Source organism: Diceros bicornis, chromosome 5 (assembly GCF_020826845.1).
Source record: "Diceros bicornis minor isolate mBicDic1 chromosome 5, mDicBic1.mat.cur, whole genome shotgun sequence".
In the NCBI taxonomy this organism is placed as follows: domain Eukaryota; kingdom Metazoa; phylum Chordata; class Mammalia; order Perissodactyla; family Rhinocerotidae; genus Diceros; species Diceros bicornis.
This window is the reverse complement of record NC_080744.1, coordinates 53,192,407-53,210,815: the sequence shown is the minus strand read 5'-3', so window position 1 is coordinate 53,210,815 and position 18,409 is coordinate 53,192,407. Positions and strand designations below refer to the sequence as shown.

General features: G+C 45.1%; 1 protein-coding gene across 1 annotated transcript in view; it reads left to right on the top strand.

Annotated features, from left to right (window-relative positions):
• Nucleotides 1-16,655, top strand: part of ALDH1A2 (aldehyde dehydrogenase 1 family member A2) — a 53,404-nt gene extending 36,749 nt beyond the window's left edge. The window contains exons 7-12 of the mRNA XM_058540462.1: nt 3,362-3,464; nt 5,495-5,679; nt 7,090-7,254; nt 7,921-8,078; nt 8,401-8,475; nt 15,525-16,655. Coding sequence (XP_058396445.1) covers nt 3,362-3,464; nt 5,495-5,679; nt 7,090-7,254; nt 7,921-8,078; nt 8,401-8,475; nt 15,525-15,597 — 759 coding nt within the window. The 3' untranslated portion in view covers nt 15,598-16,655. The remainder of the gene's footprint in view (nt 1-3,361; nt 3,465-5,494; nt 5,680-7,089; nt 7,255-7,920; nt 8,079-8,400; nt 8,476-15,524) is intronic.
• Nucleotides 16,656-18,409: the final 1,754 nt, after the last annotated feature.

Genomic DNA, 18,409 nt, shown 5'->3' with positions numbered 1-18,409 from the left:
TGAATGAAAGAGATTGGTAAAAACTGGGGTTTTTCAGAGTACCCTGTCCTGAGGCCACTCCAGACAGATGAGGTTCTCCGGTGGCCTAACTCTTCCGGTTCTTTCTTGAGGCTGGGCTGTAACTTGACCTTCTTCCAGAGATGAAGAGGAAAGGCATTATTCATCTGAGATTTGCCTTGCAGTGTTTAGCACAAATTTGGTTTCTAAGGAAAGGCTGGCAAAGCATTGACGCAGGAAGAATTATGCTTAGGTATTCTACTCTGATGACCATAGACTGAGCAAGATTTTTGTATAGTTACTGTGGCCGTGAAAATAATTCTGGACAACGTTCCTCGTGGCAAAAATATCAACTCGTGGAGCGGTTTGATGAATATCGGGCAGTAGGGTAACAGAAATGTAATGCCAGCCGGGCCAGCACTCTTTACCAACTCCAGACATTTATTCAGTGTCCTGCTGTGTGTAAAACCTGTGATTTCTCCTTGCTTTTGCTTGTTTTTAAATGTCAATCTGAAGGCAGAATATAAGTCTGTAACCGATGATTTGTGACATCCTTTGTGTCTACAAAAGGTGATATTCCTGCTCACTTTGAAATCAACTTGGAGTTCAAGGATAAGGTTTTGGAGGTGTGTGGCACATGTTAGGTGCTCAGTAAATACAGAAAGGAAGGCAGGAAGGCAGAATGCTGGAGGAAGGGACAGGAGGAGAGGGAGCAAACGCACAGTGGGGCCCTGGAGTCAGCCTGCATAGCATCCAAAGGCTGTTATTGCTTGGTAACCTGGTCACATCCATTGACTTCTAACTCGCGCATTTGCTCATCTCTAAAATGAGATAGCACCTACTTTGTAGGGCTTTTCAGAGGCTTAAATGAGTGAATGTGTGTAAGTGCCTGACACAGACCCACTCAATAAAGGTTAGTTGTTTAATATAACTAATAATAATGTTCGTGGCTTCCAGTGATGATCTTTTTTGAGAAAGCACTGGTCTGTTTATCTTCCTGGACTTTAAAATGGGTCCCCGTCAGTTAATATGGATTCCTCAGTGCAGAAAGAGCCAAGCACACTAAAATTCCTCAGAAGAGCAGGCAGTCGCAGACCATAGCCTTCTTGGGGACCCCCATGGTGCTGTTTGCCCCACCCCCACCACCCTTAGGTGCAGGTTTCTCCTCTCATTAGGGGTCTCAGGCTTTAATCATAATTCTCACCTGACTGCTGTTCTCTTGCTAAACAGAGGGCCAGATTCTCCTTTCCTTTGTGTACACGGATTTTCTTCTTGAAGGAGAAGGAGCGTGTTTGCCTGAGGACGAGGCCTTTATTAAACTGTCTTCCTAGGGAGTTTACCTTGAGGTAGGAGAGAGACAAGCTTCAAGGCAGGGAAGGGGCAATCTGGCTGATGGGCTGATGTCTGCCCATTAATCTTTAGGGCCAGATGTTAGTGTTTCTTAACCACTTGGTAAGTAACGGTTTTCTGTAAACTAAGAGACTCTAGTTTTACCTCTTTCAAAGACATTGCTATTTTTTCCCCAAGGTTAGGTTTCTTCAGAGTAAGAGAATATTTTCTAATTTTTTTGTCATGAGATAGAGTAATAATAAAACAAAAAAGCATTTAATCCAGCTAATGAGTAGTGTTGGAGACTACGGGGAAGTCAAGAGAGTTTCCCAGGGTTTTCCTGAAGCAGTTGACACGCATAGACAGTGGCAGGTCTAGGAAGGTCTAGGTTAGTTAGTACCCCTCTTACAATCACCTCCATTTCCCTGCGTTGAACATGGAAGAAGAGGGGCCTAGCTTCTCATGCCTGTGCATGGTTAACACGTGTGGGCACTTACTGTGTGCCAGGCTGGGATCTAAGGGCCATATATCTTAAATCACTTAGTCCTCAGGACAACTAAATTCTGAGGTAGATACTATTTTTAGCTCCATTTACAGAGGAGGGAACCGAAGCTAAATAAATTTCCCAAGGTCAAACAGTTGTTAAGTGACAGAATCAGTAAAAAATCCAGGCTCCAGAGCCTTTTCTCTTCACCGCAACTCTTGACTGCTTGGGGAGTAACTGGTCCTACTTGGAGGATCTCAGCAAGGTGCCGAAGGAGTCAAATGTAAATTTAGTGTTTCTCTTCTCCAGGCTTTTAAAATACTTAATTTTCAATAGGACGCCAGGCACAAGTAGCATTTCCCGTCTCAACAAGAGCAAACTGCCTATGTGGGCTATATGGTGGCTCGACATTTTCCATAAAGTGACCTCTGCCCTCCAGGAGAACAGCACCCTGTTACAGGTCAGGTTCTCTAGAAGGAGTCACTGAGGTGGAGTTTGGCGTGCGGGTTATTTATTATGGATCCCTGCTGAAGGGGACTGGACACAAGGGGAGGTCAAACCGCAATGTGGGCCTGACAGCCTCAGCCAGCCACATGTGGTGTGGTGGAGCATATGTGGTCTCTCCGAGTTGTCCTTTGGTGGGCTGAAAGGGCAGGGCCTTTATACCCCTGCCACCCTCAGTCAGAGGATGTGGGACACCAGGGGGAGGGTATCCCCTTGAGCAAGGGAGCTCTTTTTAGCTGAGGCTGACTCTGAAGGAGCTGACAGCATTCCCAGTCCATGAGGCAATGCGTTCTTCCTTGGATGGGGGCTCTAGGTGCTGCATTCCTGTTCCCCCTTTGACACTTTCAACTTCATTGGAAATGTGAGTCTACACAATGGAAAATGCTTTCTCCAGAGGTTCAGCCGGTTGTTTGCTTGGATTCTAGATAAACAGGCATTGCACAAATAAAGACAGATCCTCAGCTTCCTGGAATCCTTTTACTATAGCCCTAGGCAGAGGCAAAGGCATAGCATCAAGATTTTATGTATATATATATATATATATATATATATATATATATATATGTATATATTTGGACCATGTGATTAAAGTCATACCTGGCGTTTTTGGAGATGCACGAAGAGTTTGTCTTACACTCATCATGTCTTTCAAGTGGAGCCAGTTGGCCTTTTCTAGAGGCTAGAGTCCAAAGTTAAAAGCTACAGTGCAGTGGTGGAAAATCTCTAGTCACATTCCGTTTGCCAGTCGTCTTTAGAGAAATCTTTCAGAGATTCAGATTTGAGATTTATCCCCCTTTTCCTTGCTCCATCCATCATGAAACTAAAGGTATCTTGTAACTCATTTTAGTGCGGACATTAGACTGTAGCCCAGCTGACTTATTTCTTGTCCACACAAGTTGACCACGGGAGCTGTTCCTGTGTCATCCAGTGGGTTGGTTTGTCTTGGAGGATCTGTTATTGCGGCATCCCACTGTTGCCCAGAGCTGGCTTTGGCCACTGACTGTCTCAACTGCAAGGTGTGCAAAACCTCCATTTCCTTTCTTTCAGGTTGGAAAGCTTATCCAAGAAGCAGCTGGAAGAAGTAATTTGAAGCGAGTAACTCTGGAACTTGGAGGGAAAAGTCCCAATATTATTTTTGCAGATGCTGATTGTAAGTCTACCACAGATCTCATATATGTCCAGGCACATTGCCCTTCCGTGCTCTCTTTTGTATCTCCACTTTTGACAGGACACTAAGAAAAAGATCGTTGAAGCTAAGGGGCACTCAAGAAGAATTTGGACCCTTCCTTCTAAGGAGAAAATAGTTTAATATTGGGAAAGAGTGCTTATCAATCGACAACTGAATAGAGTTTGTTTTCTAGACACTAATAAGCCATTTTGACTCACTAATGTTATAGACTAGGGTGCAAGTGATGAAGGCTTGGCCAGTGCTGCATGGTTGTAAGACCAATGGTCTAAGCCTCTGACAGAACACCTGAAACACAATGTCTTTGCTTAGATTCAAGAAATCTGAAACTTCTCAAGCCTGGTAGCTTTGGAGATCACTAAAAAAATTCTAGTTCCTTAGCCCTGCCAGCGTTTTCCTAGACCCACGACCCTTTCTCTGTTTAGTCGTCCCAAGCCCTTTCTGTTGCTCCCATGACTTTCAGTCAGGATGACAGCACACTGTGGTCAGTTCTCTATGAACAGACCTGAATTGGAGGTGATTACACTTGGCAGTAGGACTTTATGGAAGCTTGGAGCAGTAACCTAGGAAGCCCCATGTCTCCAGGCTGGATGCTATCTAGTCCACTGTGCACAGGTATGGTCTTTCTGTTTTGAAAGCTTCCCAGGGAACGAAATTCCCAAATCTCTCTCGGTCTTCCTTTCTCTTCCTCACATCCTGCCAGGAAGAGCTGCTTCCCCAGTTTCACCAGTGGAGAGATGAGAAAACAGAAAGCAGATTGCTTGAATTTTAGCCCGAGCTCAGAATTCGCAAAGAGTTCAGCTTCAGCTTTGTAATAGTTGTCAAGGGGATCAAAATTCTTCTACCTAAATTCCTCTTGAGGAGTAGACATTCCATTGACATGACATTGATTGATTGACTCAGCCATTTAGCAACTAGCACACACTGGATTTATTAATACTATCTTGTAGTGTAAGATAAAAGAGATGAAAATGAAAATGTTGTTGTATGCTATTATACAACTACATGTAAATATAGAGGAAATTTAGTCTTCAAAGAAGGGTCATGATGTTACAGTTTAATTCACCAAAATACTAATTAAACATACAGCTATGAGGTCATATTAGGGGTTGCAAATTGGCAGTCCACAGGCCAAATACAGGATATAGCTATGTTTACCTGTCTAAATGTTACAGTGGTTAAAAAAACAAAAGCTGCACATTAAAAATACTGATTTCTGGGGCCAGCCTGGTGGCGTAGTGGTTAAGTTCACGTGCTCCACTTTGGTGGCCCAAGGTTCATGGGTTCGGATCCTGGGCACGGACCTGTGCACTGTTCATCAAGCCATGCTGTGGCAGGCATCTCATATGCAAAATAGAGGAAGATGGGCACAGATGTTAGCTCAGGGCTAATCTTCCTCAGCAAAAAGAGAAATATTGGCAACAGATGTTAGCTCAGGACTAATCTTCCTCAGCAGAAAGAGAAAGATTGGCAATGGATGTTAGCTTAGGGTCAGTCTTCCTCACCAAAAAAAAAAAAAAAAAAAAAAAGTACTGATTTCTGTTTTTTCTTAAAATTGAAACTCCTGCAACCATGGGCTTATATTCATGCTTAAAACAGCCAGATGTAGTGGCTTTCCTTCCGAGTCTCCATCACGTTGGTTTCCTACCTGGCAGATTCATACCATTACGTTATCTGCCAAGCCCCTTCGAATATTGGGGTTTGTGACTCCTGTTCGAGATGACCTGGTCCAATCCCTCTTTTCACAGAAGAAGAAAGGGACTCAAAGAAATGAAGATGTCTAACTTAACATAGCAAGTAACATCGGGGTCTAGAAAGAACTAGAACTAAATTGCATTCTCAGTCCAATGCTCATCACTCTGCCACTCACTGTTATGCTCTGTGGTGAGCCTGACATTGTACCTGGGGCTTTGGAGAAGGGAGGGAGATGGCTCCCTAGACAGGCCCCTCGGCAGGCGAAGCGGTGTTGAGAATGTGGCTGTTTCCTCTTGCAGTGGACTATGCCGTGGAGCAGGCTCACCAGGGTGTGTTCTTCAACCAAGGCCAGTGCTGCACTGCGGGGTCTCGCATCTTTGTGGAGGAGTCCATCTACGAAGAATTTGTGAGAAGAAGCGTGGAGCGGGCCAAGAGGCGCGTAGTGGGGAGTCCCTTTGACCCCACCACTGAGCAGGGACCCCAGGTAGAGAAATCATAAACATTCCCTTTCTTTGCTTAATCCCTGGCGAGCATAGAAAGTGGACACTCTAGTGGGACCAACAAAGTACCATCTTCCTTTTTCTGCTGCCTCCTTACTCTTCCACCTCGTCTTCATGGCTGGAAGCGTAGCCAGTGAGGCATTGCTTATTTCTTATGCTTCTCTTTCCATTTCTAAATTTCATCTCTGAGAACCTAAGGACTTAAGTTTGCTTTAAGGATACCTTGAACTTTGGGGGTAAGTTGGAGTCTCTCAGCTCTAAAGAAAGACCTAGGCATGACAAGAAGGGTCTTGACACTAGAACCCAGTCCCAACCACTGGACCTCAAGACATCCCTACAGATGCTGCAGTCAAGGAGGTTGGGTATCTCTTATTCCCAGAAGCCATTTATCCTTTTACCAGCTGCCAAGGATTCTCTCCACCAATCTGACCTACTTTGGGGATATCACTTGTAGCTTGTAAATGTGTGGGAAATGAAGGGCTGTCTGCTTTCCCCTCTGCATGTGGTTATCTCTTACTCTGAAGGCTTCGTGCACTGCACTGGAATGGCAAGGGCCTCAAAAGTCCCTACAGGCTGCACTCTTTAGCTGCAGGTTTTCCACAGTCATCCAGGAATATTTCCAGTTGAATTCTGGTTTCAAACTGTAGACAGAATCTGAGAATTTTTAAGGGAATATGTGGACCAGCTCTCATCTGGATCACCAGAGTGTGGGTTTTCCTGAGAAGAAACAACATCTCCTTAGTTTTGGGGCCATTTGAGAGAAGATTGATATTCTAGCTGAGCAATTCAGACTCAGGTGAATGTAGGTTTTTATGTTATTTACCATAATAATTGAGTGATAACTCTATAACTTTGTGGGGCAAGACTGACCTTATTTTATGGACTAGGAAGCTAGCCCTCAGTCTTTAACTTAATCCTTTGCTCTAAAGGTGTAATGGTAGTTCCATTAAAAATATACCCCAGTAGGACTTGATGTGTAACACTGTGAAAAGAGGCTGTGTGTTAGCTCATCTATTGTTTTCATCTTTTTAGTGTCAGTACAACTTGCTAAACTATTCATTTGGTTATAGAGGTCAATTTTCCCCGTTATGGACAGTGAATAGTCAATTAGGCAGTGTCTCTGTCATTTAGAAATGTTGCCTAAATCTTCACCTTCTGATTCGGCAGTATCATCAGAGCAGTGCATTTATTAGAATTCTCCATATATTAGGTTGAACCATACAAAATTGCCATTTTTTATAGATCAAAAATGGTTAAATAACAGCAGTTCCATATAATTTGACTAGGTGTAACGAAGCTTTGAAAAAATCACAAATGAGAGATTCTTGAGAACATGCTTATTTCCATTTTTGTAGAAGACTTTACTTGGAGTCATTAGGTAATTTCTCCTGTAGATTGATAAGAAACAGTACAACAAGATCCTGGAACTCATCCAGAGTGGTGTGGCCGAGGGTGCCAAGCTGGAGTGTGGAGGCAAAGGGCTGGGCCGGAAGGGGTTTTTCATCGAGCCCACAGTGTTTTCCAACGTCACTGATGACATGCGGATTGCCAAGGAGGAGGTATCGAATACGGAGTTCTAACAAAAGCCACGTATTTCTTGGGATGGTTTCCAGAGCATTTCCAGTAGATGATATTAGAGTTTTAGCTCTTTATATTTTATATACATTGTACAATAGCAATAAACATGGCTATGAAAATCCCAGTTTCAGGAAAAAAGTTAAACGATAAGGCATGCAAGCTCGGTGGAGGCCAGGTGACATGCCTATATGACTGCAATTGTTATTAGCCAACAGAACAGTCGTAATAGCCAATCATTGATCTCAGTAATGCACTGGGAGCAGTTCAGTTCCCCGAAATGTGGGTCACTAGGGTGTTAACCAGGAAAGAGAAAGCACCCAAGCATCATGTTTATGCAGTTGCAGATCAGCCGATAATCTAGAGCACTAGTTCTTAGTTCCGGAGCCGTGCCTGGGGGCTCGTGGAGAACTACACACAGTGGACTTAAGTGATGCCAGGGAGTGTGGGGAAGTGGGACTGTTAAACAAACTCTAAGGGTAGACTCTTATGTAATCTTATTTGGGAAAATGTGGGCTATTTTACAGTTTTGTGCTACTAAACTTAAACAGCATTTAAATAATGAAGGAAGGATAAACTTGTTTTGAAATGTAGAAAGCAGGTGAAGGAATGGCAAAGCAATCATGTTTGGTCAAACTATTTTATTACAGATCTTTGGTCCTGTTCAGGAAATTCTGAGGTTTAAGACTATGGATGAAGTTATCGAAAGAGCCAATAACTCGGACTTCGGACTCGTAGCAGCTGTCTTTACTAATGACATCAACAAGGCCCTCACAGTGTCTTCCGCAATGCAGGCTGGGACTGTTTGGTAAGATCAGAGTCAGTCTCGTTGTGCTGGCCGTAACACATTCCACTGGTGGTGGAGGGGCCTTGTGATTCCGGAGCCTGGGTGAAATACACTCACACCCTTTGGAAGGATGGGGAAGACTGAAGGCAGCCAGACTACCCCTGGAGAAGCGATATACTCCTTACTGGCTAGATCAGGAAATCAAAGCAAATCTTAAATTATAAATTTTTCATCTGGGAAAAAGGAATTAAAAAATAAAACTTTTAAAAGAAATATCATGCCAGTGGAATTAGTTTTGTGCAAGCAGAATTCATACTAATAGTACTGTGTTTTCTTCTCGCAGGATCAATTGTTACAATGCCTTAAATGCCCAGAGCCCCTTTGGGGGATTCAAGATGTCTGGAAATGGGAGAGAAATGTAAGTGTCCAAAGTTGCTAGTGCCTGTAGAGAAGTAGGGATTGTGATCAGTGTAGAGGAAAATTGTTTACTTCTCGTACTCTCGTCCATTCATTAAACATTCTGTTGAAAACATACTACTGTAAGCCAAGCACTGTACTACATGTTACAAAAATGAATAAAACACAGCTCCCTTACCTTAAGTGGGAATGGAGAAAAATTAATGTACCAGTAATTCCATATAATAGGGGCTATTATAGAAGTATGTCAAACATCTTGTAAGTACAGAGGAATATCAATTAATTTTGCCTAATGGGGTCAGAGAAGACTTCTCAGAGGAAATAACATTTCATTTTTAGGAGCAGGCCTTCCAGGCAGAGAGAACAGCAAGAACAAAGGCATGAAGGCACAACAAATAAAGAATCTCAGGGAACAAAACAGGGTTTGGTATGTTTACAACAAAAGTCGCCAACCATCAGTCCAGGGACAAATCTGCAGAAATTTTTTGTTTTGCCTCACAACGTTTAAAAGTATACATCACATTCAAAAATGAGGAAGCTTTACATAAAATCTAGATTTCTTATTTATTTTCATTCCCCCTGTAGCAAAATTGCTACAGCTGTGAGCTTTGCAATTCACCACATTCCCCACAACTCCTGTTGCTTCTGGAGGCTGAAGATTGGTTGTCATCCATTTTACGCATTCCCAGTTCACTCCCTTACGTCGCTTGCTCATAGGTTCTTTGAGTCTGGGACTGCTGGGTTAGGGCGTAGGATGAATGGAGGGACCTGCTGAAGATACAGTGCAAAGGTTAGTTTAAACCCAATCTCAGAGGGTTTTAAAGGACATCCTGTGGGAGCTGAGTAATAGCAAAGTTTTTAAGGTCAAGATTCTTGGCATATAGAAGATGTTTTGACAGCGATTACAGAAAGAAGACCCCTTAGAAGGGTTTTGCAATACCAGTAATAGATACATTCATTAAATGCCTGCTCTGTATATTGGCTTTATGCTAACTTCTTTCCTAACAGTGTCTCATTTGATTTTCACTGTGAGTCTTCGGGGTAGATATACACTTATCTTTATATTACAGATGCATCGTTCAGATGAGGAACTAAGGGCTCGAGTGGTTAACTGGCTAGCCCAAGTCACACAGCCAGTAAGTGGCAGATCTGAGATTTGAACCTAGGTTTCAGTGGCTCCAAATGCACTTCGTTCCTGCAAATATCCAGCCAAGGAAGCATGGGCGCCAGGCACAAGGACTCTCCAGGCACAGGATCAGAGCTGGGCCAAGCCCTCCTATGATGCTAAGGACCTGAAAAATGGGACTGTAGCAGAGGAAAACTAGACTCGAGGGAATTTTTTTGCAGGCTTCATATGTAAATGAATTTTTTGAGTGGCATTCAGAGGATGAATGGTAGCCAGGGTCTTCCCGAGGTGACACACCCCCACCCAAAAAAACAGAACATTTTCCCTCATTTTGAAAGGAGCTGGATCCATGTTTTCTAAATCCTGTGACTCACAAGAGGAAACATCACCTCTGCCCATTCCCTCTGCCATTACTGAATGCCTCCTTTTTTGAGCAAATGCTTAGTTCACAATCAATCCACTAGCAAGTATTGAGCATACACTCTGTGCTAAGCATGACGCTTGGTCTGTGGGGGAAGATGCAGCTCATGAAGGTACTTAAAGTTTTGTTGGATAAATGAAATATACAACATTGAAAGAATCGGAAGAATTCCAGAAAAGGCTATGAAGTGATATAGGAGTTCAGGGATGGGAGAGATCATTGTGACTTGGAGAAGTCCGGGAAACCTTCAGATATGATCTAATAGAGGGATTTGAACTGGCCTGTAAAGGAGAGGAACATTTGGGTAGATGGAGAGAGGGGAATATTTTTTCAGGGTTGGTCGGCAAAGCAAGATAGCAGTGGGGGAAAAGTGAGTAAAGGCCTTGTGAGAGAAGTAAGTATGGTGTTTGGAGGAAGGTGCACTGAACCCATAAGACTAATGCAGAGGATTTACATGCTTCAGATGCTTTAGCTAGTAATTTCTAGCCCGTAGCCTTTAAACCATAAAGTAGGTATAGCTGTGAGGCTAAGAGCAGAGCTTCTAGGACCACACTCTCCCATACTTATCCTGGCTCTCCCACTTAATACCTGTGCAACTTTGGACAAATTACTTAATCTCACTAAGCCTCAGTTTCCTCATCTGTAAAATGGGAATAATTATAGTACCTACCCCCAGAGGGTTGCTGTAAGGATTAGATGTTTAGGATTAAGTATGCTAAACATCCAGCAGAGTGTCTGGCAAACCTTCAGAAAGTGTTAGCTGCTGTCATCAATATTGATGAAGTATATGAGTGTCATAGAGGTGATCCTCCTTTTTCTTAATAAACATATTACTTTGGAAGTGTGGCAGAATTTTTCCTGAATTCCAGCTAGTATCACCAGCTTATGTGCTGTCGCTGGTAATGCCCGGGAGAAACTGTGCTTGCTGCACCTTTGCTTCTGGCCTTCAGTGCCTCTCGCTTGCTTTACAGCCAGAACCCATAACCAATCCGGCCGGACCCTGTGTGCTCAGTTATTAGCATTCCTTCAGCTTTTATAACGTCTTCGTGTACTCCAGGTATCTCTTCTTAACTTGCGTATGGCCTTAACTGTCCACTTCCACTTTTCAACATGCATTCAGCTTGTTATTTCATTTCCTGCCCCTGTGTTTGCTCTCCCAGTCTCTGAAATGTCAGGGCAGTCGCTGGTCCTCGGAATGCCGCTCTCATTGACTGTTTCGTTGCAGATCATTAATGGGGTGAATCATGGGCATAAAATATACTTGTAATGAATAATCGCTGATCGATGGCTCCTAATCCCAGGCTGGCCCTGGACCCTCGTCATGGGCAAGCATCCTGCCAGGATTCAGGCTTGTGACATTGTCCAGGTCCAGTCTATTCCTATCGGAAACATTTCCCCATCTAGAAAGATGGTCCAGGAGACAGTTTGGCTGGGTCAGAACCGCACAGAACAGTGGCCCAGGAGACTGGAGAACAGCCTCTCTCAACTCATCCCATAGGCACTACACTGATTGGCCTTCCCAGTACAGTTGATAAATAATTAGGAAACAGTGCTCTTTGATGAGACTCACCTCATCTTGTCTAAATTATATGGTTCTTTTTCCTCACTTGCCCCCAAAACATGTTTTTTCTTTCTTAAATGACCCAGAGTGGTAGGAAACACTTCAAATAAAACACCTGCCCTGCCCTGGTCCCTGCTCTCCCTTCTCATTTAATACAGTCCCAGAGACTCCACTTAACCCTCCATCTGGGCTGAATTGTGCCTCTCATGGCCTGCAGACTCCATGCAGCTTTGGTCCCTGACATCTCTTTGCCCACCTCTAAGAGGAACAGAGATGGGCGGTGGCACTTTCTGGAAACAGGCTCCAAGGAGGGCTGACGGAGCCCCTGAGTTCTCCCCCCCAGCGAGCTGTGGAGAGGGCTGCCCTCTGCAGGTCTCCTGAGGGGCCGGCCTCTGACTCCCGGGGTCAGAGACTGGGCAGTCTCTCTCACTGCTGCCTGTCCAGCTAATTCCATCTGTTTGACTCTCCCTTCCTTTTCCTTACTTCCTCATTTAAGCTCCCCTGAGACAAGGAGTTGTACAGCCCAAGCTATAAAATACATCACAAACCAAGGGGATAGAAAGAAAGCCGTGAACTTCAGCATTTTAAAAACTAAGGGCACAGGATTTGAAGATGAGAGGCATTATTAGGATACTCTAAACAAGGGCTTCTCAAGTTTGCGTGTGTGCACACACGTGCACGTGTGCACAGAGAGTCACCTGCGGTCTAGGGGCAGGGGCCTGCTAAGCATGCCTGTCTGGGGACCCACCCCAGAGATTCTGATTTAGTAGATCTGGGCTATGGCCCAGGATCTGCATTTTTAACAAGCTTCTGGAATGATTCTGATGCAGGTGGTCTAGAGACCCTGCTCTGAGAAATGCTGCTATAAGCCAAAGAAAAGGGCAGGGAAATATACACCCTAAACAGACATCCCTAAAACATTTCCTGGAACAGCTGGCTGAGAGAGACCAAAATCGAACATCTCACCTTACCTGTAGGTGTGCCAAGTTTGGTTCTTCTTAGGGGATATAACCTTGTCTGGCTGAGAAGCAGGAGTACAGGCTTCTAAATGTGACTGTGCCCTGACCTGTTGTCCAGCTGAGGAGGTGACAATACAAAGAGTTTGAGGCACGTTGATAACAACATGTCTGCCTTTTGTTCAGTAGTGGAGTTCCTCCTTAACTGTGGAGCTGTATGTGCCACAGAATTTAACTGGATTAAGTAGAATTTAAGTAGATTTGAGAGAAAGACCCTGGAATGAGATGGTGAAATAGCTGAAGAATCCGAACTTCTGGGCTTTTGGAGACCTTACAGCAGCAAAGGGTGAGCCAGAGAACCACCTATGTCACAGTCTCTTAGATCCCCTCAGACCTACTGAAGCAGAATCTTGGGTGGAGGAGGGTCAGGAATCTACAGTTTAAGCAAGCTCCACGGCTGATACTTAAATTTGCTGAGGTTCAGGACACTGCCTGAGAGATGAGTGGGCACCAAGAGGATGAGAGTGACTCGGCTAGAGTCACACAGCCAGTTAATGGCAAAGCCAAGTTGGTACTCCTGTCTGCTGACCCCCAGCTCCAGTGTTCTTTTTATGGCAGATTTGAGTCTACTCCTCCATCTCGGAGCAGGCTGTGTGGGGACCATGGTGGCAGGTGGCTGCCTGGGACCCGGGAGAGGAGCACCTTCAGTCCAGCAGGCTTTTCCATTGCTTCACACACCCAAGGATTACCAGGATCCAACAGTCACACTCGCAAGCTGCCATCCCTCGAGGTTTCTGACTACATCTGTAGACTTCCTTCCGTTTCTCACAACCTAGTTAGAGACTGAGTGGGAGGAGAGTGGTTCAGGGTCTGGCCCAAGTGCGTGCACAAGCCAGGAAACAAGAAGGGAGTGACCTTGCTTCAAACAGGAGGCAGACAATGTCTGTGATGAGACACATTCGGAATTGCCCAAGGGCAGGAAAAAGTTCAGAGAGAGCCAGAGCTGAGCTGGTAATAGAGACTCTCAGTGTGGATGGAGCTAATGAGGGAACCGGAGATGAGGGAGGCAACCCCGAGTTTACTCTTCTCATTCCTGTAGGCAAGATGGCCAGTGCAGATGGGAGAACAGCACACTTGCCCCAGGCACTACTTGGCTGCCCTCTGATGTCCCTGGGCCGTGTCACCTCAGGTGCCCTTGGTGCTCAGAGGAGCTGCTGGCAAAGTGATTGGAACCTTGTGTTGGGCCATGGGGATTCCTGGAAGGAAGCAGAATGAATCATTTACAGCAGGTCTCCACTGTAAAGCCCAGTTACAGTAACTTTGTACCTTTTATATGTGACTGTTTTTAAAGACAGCCTTTCTTAATCTTTTCTTATTCAAATATAAGTGTTCTTTTGGTTTTTTTCCCAGCAGAGATGATAGGTCTGTCAGCAGGGTAGAACTGGGGAAGGGGGGAGGGAAGAAGCCTGCCCCACCCTCCATTCCTCCGTCCTCCCGCAGTTATTGAGTGCCTTCCTGGAGCCTGATGCTGTAGGCCATACAGTAGGTTTGGTGGAGGGCAGAAAGCAAGGTCAGTATTATACAAATTCATGGGGAAGACAGGTGCTCCAGCAGCCCCTCCCCATGTGACAGCGCTGTGGTGGAGGGGGGACAGGGTACTCTGAACACAGAGGAGGAGGGGGAGCTCCTGCTGAGAGCTTCAGGAAAAGCTTCACAGAGGAGTAACTTCAAAAAGAATAGAAGGACAAAAAGTTCAGGTGTTTTAAAGAAAAACAATTAGGAGAACATGCTTGATTTTACAATGAAATAGAGAAAGGAAAAAAAAAGGCAATTAAAATGAGAAGTGACTAGAGAAGAGAGGTGAAGAAAAGCAGCACTGTAGCAATGAGACTTTGCCACGCCCCCAGCATCCTTAAAGCAGTGGTTGGAAAACGCCTCTGAGTGTCGAGAGGGCTGGGAAGGGCTGTGTCTCATGTGGCCACCTAGATAAGTGACCCAGCTCCCCTTCTCCCCACCCAGTTCCTGTCAGGCCCAGCCACCTGCCAGCTCCTCAGAGACTGGGACCAATTATTCAGTTTCTCCTTTGCCCAACCCTACACAGTGCTGCCCCATAGTAATAGCTCAGTAAATGCTTGTTTACCAAGTGAATGGCAATTCTTGATCCATGACCAAGATCCCAGAGGGCTCCGTGAGCAAGGAGGGGAAGTGACCAAAGAAGAGTCTTGGGGGACCACTTCCTACCACTCCCAATTCTTTTATAGTCGGTTATTTTGATTTCCTGACTCTGGGGGGGCTGCGGACAATATTTATTCAGGATTAAGTTTTTAAGGCATTGCAGGTGATTTTTGCCCTTCTGTGGTAGGCCTTTGGGTATTCATTTCCATTTATTAAACCTAAGGACCAATGAGAAGGAATTTCAAATACCAAACTGAGAGGCCCCTACCTGGGGATCTCAAGATTTTCTCCCAGTCACCATGGATTAGATCTCCAGGAGAGCAATCAGAGCAGACACATCGTGGGGGTCCGGTGGCAGGCACTGGGTCACTGAAGAGGGGAGCACACCATGGTCCTGAAGAGCCAGTGCTGCCCAGGGGAGAAACCCGGCCCAGGTGGTAGAGACTTGGGGCCTGGTCCTGCCACTGCCCACAGTGCCCACCAGGGGCACAGCCCGGTCTCTGTGTAACCACTCGCCCAGGCCAACCCCCAGGCCTCTTTCTCTGAGTAGGTGGGAATCGTTGCCTTTCTATGCAATATTGTGAAGACAAATCATCCTTTACCTTTAAGAAGCAGTGACTGCTCATGAGATGACAGCTTTCCCAGCTCCTCAGAGGAAGGCTGGGCTGTCCATCCATTAGGAATTTTTACATGAAAATCCAGAGTCTGCTGTCAGTGGGTGATAAACTGCACCTTTCCAGGACTCTTACCATTGCTCAGGTTGGGCTGCCTGGGCCCCTGGTGTCTGATTCTGCCCATTTCTGTTTCTCAGGGGAGAATTCGGTTTGCGAGAGTACTCCGAAGTGAAGACTGTGACGGTAAAGATCCCCCAGAAGAACTCTTAAGATGGCCAAGAAGGAAGGTGAAGGCCAGCCTGCATGACTCTCCCTCTCTGCTTTCCCTGTGGGGCCCAGCTCTCAGGAATCCAAAGTTGATACTCGGTCCTTATTTAAAGGTTGAAATGGTAACGTGTAGGCCAGGCCAGTCACTGCATACCTAAAGCAAATCAGTTGGTCACGGTTTCTTGGCACTCTGTGAGGGGTCACCTGATGATACCCAATACTGGGGAGAGTGGGATGAAGGTGAGAGGTAGCTGTCGGGTACATCCAGTGCCTCTTTCTGGAGTGACGGGCTGACTGAGGGAGCTGTAGTAGCTGATGCCTTTTGTCACCAAGAACTTTCCTCTTAAGGAAAGGTAGCCTTTCCATTGTCTTTGTTTTCCCCCTTCCGGGTTCTCCCTGCTCACCCACCCCTCCCGCTCCTCCAGGGAGATCTCAGCTGAGCTCATTTGGGGCAGATGTTTGGGCTGGGAAAAATTTTCCAAGGTTTTGCAGCCAAATTACCGTTTTATGTTATCCATTTCTTCAAAGCAAAACACGAAATGGTTTTAGTTAGAGCCACACCAGAATGAAAATGCCAGGAGCTAGTACACTGCAGATGTACTAGGAGGTAAGAACTTGGGATATTCCTGACCCAGTTCAGTTTTCTTACATCCATGAATAACAGGAGTGAAAGATGAGAAAGATGAGACCTGGAGATCATCATGTGTAGCTCACAGCTTCTGAGCTTGTTGCATGGTGTGTGTGCGCGCGCACACATGCGTTTAATTCTTTGTTGGTTATTCTGGAATAAAGCAGGTCGTGGGTGGTTTTTTATAGCTTGATAAGATCTTTTCCAAAACTTATCTTTAAAATCAACCAAGAAACGATTTGAGTAGGCTTGAGAATTTGGAAAAAGGTAATGCTACGTGCCTTGCAGAAATAATTCCATTTCCAGCACTGGCTGACAGTTCTTACTAAGTGAGTGATCTCTGCAGTTGGAATCTATAGCTGCTCCTGCCCCCAGTGCCCACTGCACCTACACCTGCTGCTCCCAGTGCTATGGGTGTTCCTTTGGCCGATCATGCCCTAAATCCTCGGGCGGTAACCTTGGAAACCTGGCCGAGCCTGGAGGTTTCCTCTTCCATGGGCAGAGTTCCGGTGGGTCACCATTGCCCTGCTCCACCAGAGCTGCACCGCCATACCCGTGGCTCGTCCATTCACCACTCTTGCCTCTCGGCCTCCCAAATGGGAGGTGTGAAGCAGTCAGTCTCTTTTTCCTCCCAGCTGTACGCTCCCCTTGTGCTTTCTGGTGAATCCACGAGTTTGATGCAGGCAGTGTCAGCTTCCTTTCCTTCTTCCCTCTTTCCAGCTGCCAAATCCAGTCCAGTCACTGACCTAGATGAAGATCATTTATTTAAAAGTACCAAACATAAGCTAGAGTTCATGGAATATGGGCAACACGTATGTAGCCTTCTGTATTTAATGGTCTTCTACTTTCTGACCATACCGGTCTTCTATTTATAACCTTTGTCTATTCATGAGGCTTTAAAGAATCTCTACTTGCTGTTATTTACAAACCGCAGTGCATTCAGTGGCCCGATGCCTTGAGAGATGCCACATTTCTGAGTTCTTCCATGTGAATGTCATGCTCTCTTCCTATAGCGTGTGTCCAAGTGAAACTATCCATTAACCAGCTAGTTACCTTTCAACTGCAATATAGAATGTGAAAATGAAGATGTATCTCTTTTAATTTACTTAAAAAGAAACCTCTGTGCTAGCAATAAAGCATTTATATTGTGTACTCCTTGGGATTGTTTGGCTGTGTTTACAAGTCTTTGTGTCATCCTGAGTACATTCGGGACCTTCTCTCAGCTGCTGGGTTTCTCAGCTGTGTTGCTCTCTGGCTACTGAGCAGAAGTCTGGGAGGGCGTTTTTACAGAATGCAGTCAGGTAAACAAGACCTTCAGTTTCTGACACTGTTTAAAATCTGTGTATTCATACAGTTTTGTGTGGCAAACAAGTATAACTATGTATGAAATATATGAAATGATAATTTTCATTCAGAATAGGCTCCATGAAAGCTAAAACATAGAGAATCTTTTAGGGCCTTGATCTCACAAACATGAACTGCATGACGAGAGCTCACACTGTTGATGGCATTTAGCAGTAGCTTTATTTTTATTTACCAAAGTGAAATGAAGTCAGAAGCTGACAACCTGATGCAATATTTTTGCAGCTGTAAATGGTGACTGTACTACCAGCTAGTACCAGAGAGCTTGTGTGCTCTCTCTGGGTTCTCAGAGTGGAGCTTTTGGGGAGTGGTTTCCACCCTTTAGACCTGCACATCCCCTCCTTCCAACCCATGGAATCTCCACCCAAGTCCTGGTCAAGTGAGACAAAAACAAAAATGGATGACCCAGCCACAGAGGAAATCACACTTGGGGAGAGACATGCTGCTCTGGATTCATTGCTCTGACTGCTGGTCTCTTGTCCCCAGAGGAACAGATTGAGCATGGGAGAGTGCAGTCTCCGGGGCACTGGCTTGAACTCTGAAATATAAGATGTGGGCTCCCTGCAAATGTACCTCTTGTTCATTACCTTGAGCCATCAGGAAGGAAATGAGAACGAGATAGGCATGGAGTAACAATTTAAAAGTCCTCTGGAAGGTGCCACTGTAGAGCTTATAGAGAGCAGGAATTGGAAATAAGATAGACATAATTTGATGGTTCTTCAAAGCATAAAGTTCCTCAAACCTTATCCTTTTATGATCTCAACATCAAGGCAAAGGAAGATGGTGTTACAAATGTCATTAAAGAAACTAACACAGAGATGCTCA